The sequence below is a fragment of the Ruditapes philippinarum genome, unplaced genomic scaffold (assembly GCF_026571515.1).
Source record: "Ruditapes philippinarum isolate M1 unplaced genomic scaffold, ASM2657151v2 ctg777_1_1_1_1, whole genome shotgun sequence".
Classification (NCBI taxonomy): domain Eukaryota; kingdom Metazoa; phylum Mollusca; class Bivalvia; order Venerida; family Veneridae; genus Ruditapes; species Ruditapes philippinarum.
Window position 1 is genome coordinate 177,851 of NW_026854029.1, and position 7,902 is coordinate 185,752.

Here is a 7,902-nt window from a genome sequence, read left to right on the forward strand (position 1 = left end):
GTATTTTCAAATAGACTTACGTCGTACATGCTGGAACCGAGAAAAGTGTCTGGATTTATCCCAGATTTATACAAAATATTAGGTCGGTATGGACTAACTTCGTTCTTACGAATTTACATGAACACTGGAACTATACAATCCTCATACGCATGGAAAAACACGATCAAATCAGCCATTCACAAAACTGTTGAATTCGAATGGCGCAATAGAATATTATGCGATGCCAGTCTATCTAGTTTCTCCCGCTTGCACTCAAAGTATGAACCTTGTATGTTATGGAGATTCAGTCGCCAGTATAAAACATATCAGATTCAATGTGTCTATGCATTCAGACTTCTTTCAAAATTTTTCTCAAGAAGCTATGAAGTAACGTGTGATAAATGTGAATTACCCACTGACTATATTGTGTTACATCTTATTTTCTTCTGTGAGAAAATGGAGAGTATCAGATCTACATTATGGTCTAACCTGTCACATATGTTAGGCATACAACAATTCGAAATCTTTTGTTCCTTTTCACCAGAATCACAACTTTTAGAAATGTTCAGTGGTTTTGATTCTTTTGACATGAACGATAGCCTGAGAGTATCATGTTTTAAGGTGTTCCTAGCAAGTGTCTATAACATGACTACCTAAGCAATGTATAAACTGTGATATAAGCAGATGGCGAATAACTTCATTGCATTAAGTTATATTGAGTTATGAACGTGTACATAAAGATTTAATACTGAATGTTATATATGTTCAATTATTTATGTTTGATTTATGAATTTTCTTATTATAAATGTACATTTTTGTGATATCATTACTCTTTGTTCACAACACAACTTACACGCCTTAATGTTTCGTTTTCGGTTTAAGGTTAACGTATGTAAGTGTTGTTTTCATTAAGAATCCCTTTTTATCTTTTTTTTTTTCCACTATCGCTCAATTTAAATCATAGACAATGTAGATTTTAGATAGTCAATAATTGATAGTTTGCGTAAGTGTCCTTATTCATATATAAAATAACAATAACTGGCCTAGCTTAAACACATCTTAATCGCCTTGATAATTTCGTTTCGGTTAAGGCTAATTACTTAATGTGTTTTTTGGCAATCATTTAAATATTATAAAATTTGTTTTTTGTTGTTTTTTTTTTTCTCAATAATTATTCATCGTCTTTCCTCAAAATTAAAATTATTGTAACTTTAAACTTTACTTAATTGAATTGAATTTTACCTCTGCCTTCACCTAAGTAATTTTGTTACACTAAACAAGCTCAGGTCTGATGCTCTTGATATATACATATGAACCTGATATCTATGCAACTAAGTAGCTTATTCCCTTTATATATATATATTTATTCATTCAATTAACATTTGTTGATAGATATCACAGATTAATTGCATTATTTTTCTTTTAGTATGTTTGTACATATTATAATTATGCCTTTTCTTTACTAATTTATATAATTCTAAAACAATCTTGTATTTATATCTACTGTATATATGATCTTTTGTACTATCTGTAATATGTATAATGTAAATGCTCTTCAGTAATGGAGGAAATAAAGATAATAATACTTTATTTATTTTTGCTCGGAATTATTCATAAAATGGTAGGCCTATTTAATCGTTTTCTTAAAAAGAAATAATTGTTTTATGTTCGACCTTCTCCGGTCTTCAACGGTCACCAGTTTTTCTATAGTGATCGTTTATTCAATTGTCAACCATATTCCTGATACAAACGTTTATTTATCCCCCCCCCCCCCCCAAAAAAAAAAAAATAAAAAAAATATTATGTTGAAAATAGTTAAATGAAATATATATCATTACAATGTTCACCACAGGAAACCATTTTACTTGTACTTTTCTTACGTACTACTGTATATAGGTTATACTTAAATTCATCATGTTTAGGTATTTGTATCTAAGTATAAAATCTATGGATTAACATATTGATTTTACAAGGAGCAATACAACTATGTACGCTTTTTGACACTCCATTCCTCAACAGGAAAATACTACTGTATTTACGTTATATTTTTATTAATCATGTTTAGGTAGCTTTTGTATTTTATTACAGCATTCAAGTTTAAAATGATACCATTTATACTTTATGCTAATCAAAATCATTAAGCACTAAACTTTAAATAACATGCACGATGTTAAAACTGTTTATGAAATCCAGACTAGATAATAACATTAAACAGAAAAGTAAAGTTTAAATTCTTGGACAGTTACTCTTAAACCTCATATAGCAAATTTTCACAGAAGGTTCTATATATATAGCCAATTGACCAATTTACCTTTTGTTTAGTAATGACTACAGACTTTGAAAATTGTTAAACGAAATACACGAACATGCCATCAAATTTCACGATGTATTGAACATTATGGACAATGTTGATATCCTTGCTTGAAATTGTCGCGATTTAAAGACAGTAACAATATCAATCACAAAACATACAGGATCTTTAAAAACGTTCATTATTTTTAACATTTCTTTTATATTTAACACCACATAATAAAGCTCACCTTTCGACGTTTAGAGAGAAAAAATGTATCATAACTAATAAGCGCACATACTAGATACTCGAAAGAAATGAAAGAAAAAAAACCCAACAAAACAAACAAACAAAAACCAACAAAAACATCAAAAACAAATAGCTTCATTTAGAGTCTGATGGAATATGCAATTTCGCTCACGACCTCTATCATATCGGCTTTAGCGCTACATAATCCTCAACACTAAAACAATGAAAATAGATGATCCATAATTTCCTTTGAAATAGTTCGGAGCAACATTTTAAAACTGCCAATAAGCGTGTTACAACTACTGTTATATGATATGTCATTTAATATTATTTTATCATTTATTACCTCATCATATCATAGCTCGACACAACACCGTTTCATTGCAGTGATTTGCATAACATGATACAAAGCCAAATAGTCTTAGAAATACAGATAGTTTCACATTTTAATAATTTCTCTGACTTTGTGTATATTTCTATCATTAGTCTTAATAAGGTAGTACCATATAACCATATATTTTTACTGTTTTGTGTATGTAACTAGTTAACGACTCTTCAACATTTATTCGTTTTGGAAAAGTCTTCACAGAAGCCCAGGCCTTTAACTACTGTACTAATAATTGATAAGTGTATGCAGTGAATAATAAGTGTTATTTTCTGTTCAAAGACATTTATTTTCTCAGTTCGGTGTAAAAACGTGTTTCCAAAATGGCCAATCAGTATGAGATGTATTTGAGGTGTACTGGTTTTGCTCCTGTGCACTTTTTGAAATGGTATACCGCATGTACATTTAATACTCTTTATGTAAAACATACTTTTCCTTTCTAGCTCACATCATATATATCAGCAAGAAAATGTACATATGTGTTTTTTATGCCCCTACAATGTGGGAGCATATAGCGTTGCACTTGTCTGTCCGTCCGTCCGTCAGTCCGTCCGTCCCGAAATCTTGTGAACGCAACTCCTCTTAAACCGGATGGCAGATTTTGCTTAAACTTACAGGGATGAACAACCTTAATGTGTAGATGGTAGTAAAGGAAGGAATTTTCGCTGCGACCAAATTTAACAGAATTATGGCCCTTTGTTGATTTTTTCACTAGATACTATGTAGAAATTTTGTGAACGCAACTCCTCTTAAACCGGATGGCAGATTTTGCTTAAACTTCCAGGGATTAACAACCTTAATGTGTAGATGGTAGTAAAGGAAGGAATTTTTGCTGCGACCAAATTTAACAGAATTATGGCGCTTTGTTGATAATTAGTTTTCAACTTGTGGCACATGTAGTCCAAAAAATATTTGACCTAGAGTCATAAGATTGACAGAACAGTGGCGTGTGGGGGCATCCGTGTCCTATGGACACATTTCTAGTTTGTAACGGATTTTCTACAAAGTACATTATGATGAAGATAAAATACCAGGTGTTTGTATGTATTAAAGGGGTAAAAAAGATATCAATAACAAATAAAATGGATTTTTTTTCTAGATTGACAGCAGTTAGTGATTTAATATTTTGTATGGAAGTCAAAATAATACTTTGTTTATATTTTGCTACACTTAAGAAAAATAACTTCACATTAAGAGCGAATTTCTGCAAGTCAAAAAGAGAGTAATATACTCCAAAACCATTACTTGATATAATAACGTTTATATTTGCCCTTCCAATGAAGTAAATAATTATTCGATTCTGAGGCAAAATGTGACTTTCATAATAAATACATATTTTAATATTTGAGAGAGACAAACTTAAAATATGTCATACATTCAAGATATATTAAAGATAAGTTTCGGAATACCAAATGATTAGTTAAAGAAAAATATGTTACACATCATTGATGATATTTAAGAAATAATATATCCCAAACTGTGATTTTATTGCTCAATAACATCACTGTTTGGAGTTCGGATGCCAGGAATTATATCACGAGGGCGTAGCCCGAGTGATATAATGATGCGCATCCGAACGACAAACAGTGATGTTATCAAGCAATAAAATCACCGATTTGGATATATTATTTCGATTCTAACACGACATCAACAAATAAATGCTGCCGTACCTGATATTTAGCTAAATTGCGCCTGATTTGTTTCCGTACTTATTGTCAGCGCGTCACATTTTTAGGGCTGTGACTAAAAAAAGGATTGGAGCACCACACTAAATACCGTATTCCGGTATATACCGGACAAGGCGCTTGAATGCTAAAATCTTGTCTTTTTACCCAACGGAATGAACTTTAACAGGTCTAATTCATCTTTTCACACCGAATCAAGTACGATAATCAAGGAAAAATGTTAAATTCGGCGAAAAAAACGATATTTGTCTATTTTGTGATCATGATTTCTGCAAGCGTCTAGAGGTACTGCTCCAATCCTGTATTGAGCTAAATCCCATTTTTAGTGGTTACGTCACGTGTATTATGATTACGTCACATGTCTAAATATAGAACGTCAAACAGTGATTTTATAGCATAATAACACACAATTTCGGTAATTCTATGTTCAATAGGGAAAAATGCGAGTCGTGTTAGAATAATCAATAACCACTCTGTACATGTTACATTAATCATGACATACTGTGTTATTGATAAACATCCCACATATCCTTGAATAGATATAATTTGTTGATAGAAACGGTTTGAAATAGACATGATGTAGATCGAATGTAAACATGGTTTTCAGAAATTTCTTATTCTATTTCTCTATTTATGAAACAGAAATACTTTAAAAGATTCCATATGATAATAAAATATATGTAGTGTCCAATTATATGTGACAACCGTAAATCTAAGTTGGTCATGTATATTCAATTGGTATTAAAAGTTGACGCTTTGTCCGAAAACACGTGATAAACACACATCTAAGTTGTGCCTATTATTTGGTTTCATTAACCTGTAAATTACATACTGATTACAAGGTCGATGCACACAGTATATTAATCTTCGGTAGATTTTCGGTAAGTTCCGTGAGATGTACGCTGTACGATGGAATTTAATTTAATTTGTATCTATAAACTAAGTGCACTCAGCGTTATAGCGTAATATATATTGTGAATTAACGAAAACCTTCACATTAGGCTGGTGTGACTTTCAATCCATGACTAAGTGGGATCGAATATTTTAATGAGTCCAGTAATGTATTCATAATTGACAGGTCGATAAAATCAGACTATTCAATATATGTTAATTTATATCAAACACTTTGATATCATTATTTGAGCTGTCATATATAAACATCCTCGTCAGATCATCAGATATCGCCAAGCAACAAGGACTCTGGACACCTTTCACAAAAATAGGAAGCACCTCTCTTGTATTTGGTGTAATAAATGTAAGTCTATTACTGATGCCTGGACAACATACAATGACCGCTCCATCATGTGTCATAACAAGTTGTTCTGGTAATTTTATATCATTCCCTGTTATTTTATCCTTTACTGTCCCATCAACAGTAAACTCAAAAAGAGCATTTTCATTGGAACAGAACACAATAAAGCTTTTGTTGTCGTCGTAACATGAAGCTATATAATAAGGAGATGGACAATGTTTTCGGATATCAAACTCCTTCATTATGTTCCCTTCCATGTCAAGTAGCTGAACGCATGCAGGATTGTCGAACGATGCAACAAGAACTCCATTACTGTAGTCAATTCCTCTACAGTCCTGTCTCACATTAATACTGTGACTTTTAGAAATACCATTTGATGTTTTTATGAACAGTATTTCACCTTTTATGAATACAGTTACTGCAAATAATCTCGAACTGATTGCAGTTATGTCCCATGGTTGACCATCTGTTTCGAATCTACAGGTTATCTCATTCTCTTCTACGTTTAAAAGTTTAAGACAATAATTTGTACCATCAACAAGCAAGAGTTCATCACATGAAATTGATGCCATTCCTGTTATGTAGCATTGATTTCGGTCGTTTTCTGACCTGACATTAAGACTCTTTAACAACGTTGTTTGAACATCTTTTAGACTTTTTTTGTTGTATGTACGTAACTTCTGCTTTTGTGCATTGATTACACCAATGGGATGTTTGCCTGTTACAAGTTTTTCAAACTCTCGAGACTTTACAAAGTCATATATTTCAATTTCACGTTTAGACGCTAGCTCCTCTGTTGAAATCTGGCAGGCTTCAATCCTTTCATAAGTAAGTTTTGTTATTACAAACAATTGATTAATATTGTCTGAAGTGACATTATTTTGTCTTTACATTCTCTCATATCAGTTTTCATAGACTCAAATTCTTTTTGCATGTGCCCAAGCTGAGACACTTGTTTCGATGTCAGCTGATCTATTAGTTTCAGTAGATCTGCCTCAGCGTTATCCAAATATTCATTAATCTCTTGTCGGAAAATGTGAATTTCTTTCATTATCTTTTCTCTCATTTCATCAGTAGCTTTTATGCCATCTAAAATATTACCTTGGTAAGATGAAATTCTTCTCAGAAGGGTTGCCATATTTTTCCTGATTTGCACGAGTTCCTCGCTGGTATTGTAGCTGTCGGAGACATCATTGACGAGTTTAACAGAACACGTCTTGTGGCTCAGGATCATACAATCTCCGCATCCAACAGAATGATGGTCTTCACAAAAAAACTTTATTATTTCAGTATGATGAACTGAACACAACTCCGTACAAGGACCTTTTTGCTTTTTTCTTGATTTTGGCATTTCATTCTTCGACTTGATCACGTGATTTTTACTTATAGCTAATTTCCGATGAGCTTTCAAACAGGGAGAACAAATGAACTCATTACAAGTTTCACAAAATGCCTCCGCTTCTATTTTATCACCGTCACACTCACAAGGCTGGCAAAGAAATGTAAGTTGTCTCCCTTGCTTAGATATTGAATGTTTATCGTCCCATTTCCTACGACCCGACACCGCCATTTTGAATCTATGAAAATATTTTTTATAACATTGAATTTCCTCTCAAATTTTTAATTGTGATAGAAAATATTTTTCGTCAAGTGTTGAAAACCTAAAATAATACGAAAGTAGGTTATATCCGTTAATAATTGCTTTTTCAATCACAAAAAATGCTATACAATACTTCGTCTGCTTGTTGTTATGTTTACCTATAAATAAACAGAAGGTTTAAATATTGGAATATATACAAAGGGGAGGACAAATCGGTTGAATTTATGACTGACTTACTGTCCTAGGATGATAATTTGGTCTTAACGGTACATGGGAATGTCCAAAAACGGGGTTATCTGGATTATTATCCAATATCGTAAAAGTAAACACTAACATATGCTATATATAGCATAATTCTTACAGTATCGTTTGTGTATTACCGTTATGGCTCTGCCGGTAGATCGTAGTTATTGTAACTTTTAATGTTTTGTACTGATAGGTTCGAACCCCACGTAGTGCCAT

At 32.2% G+C, this 7,902-nt stretch overlaps 1 protein-coding gene across 1 annotated transcript; it reads right to left on the bottom strand.

The window, feature by feature from the left end:
* Positions 1–6,681: 6,681 nt before the first annotated feature.
* On the bottom strand, positions 6,682–7,410 carry LOC132738708 (E3 ubiquitin-protein ligase TRIM33-like). The gene has a single exon (XM_060726300.1). It carries the CDS (start codon positions 7,408–7,410, stop codon positions 6,682–6,684), a length of 729 nt encoding a protein of 242 aa, XP_060582283.1.
* Between the last annotated feature and the right edge of the window lie 492 nt (positions 7,411–7,902).

Excerpts from the sequence above, each read along its gene's own strand:
- LOC132738708 (XM_060726300.1), bottom strand. The coding sequence starts at position 7,410 with ATGGCGGTGTCGGGTCGTAGGAAATGGGACGATAAACATTCAATATCT.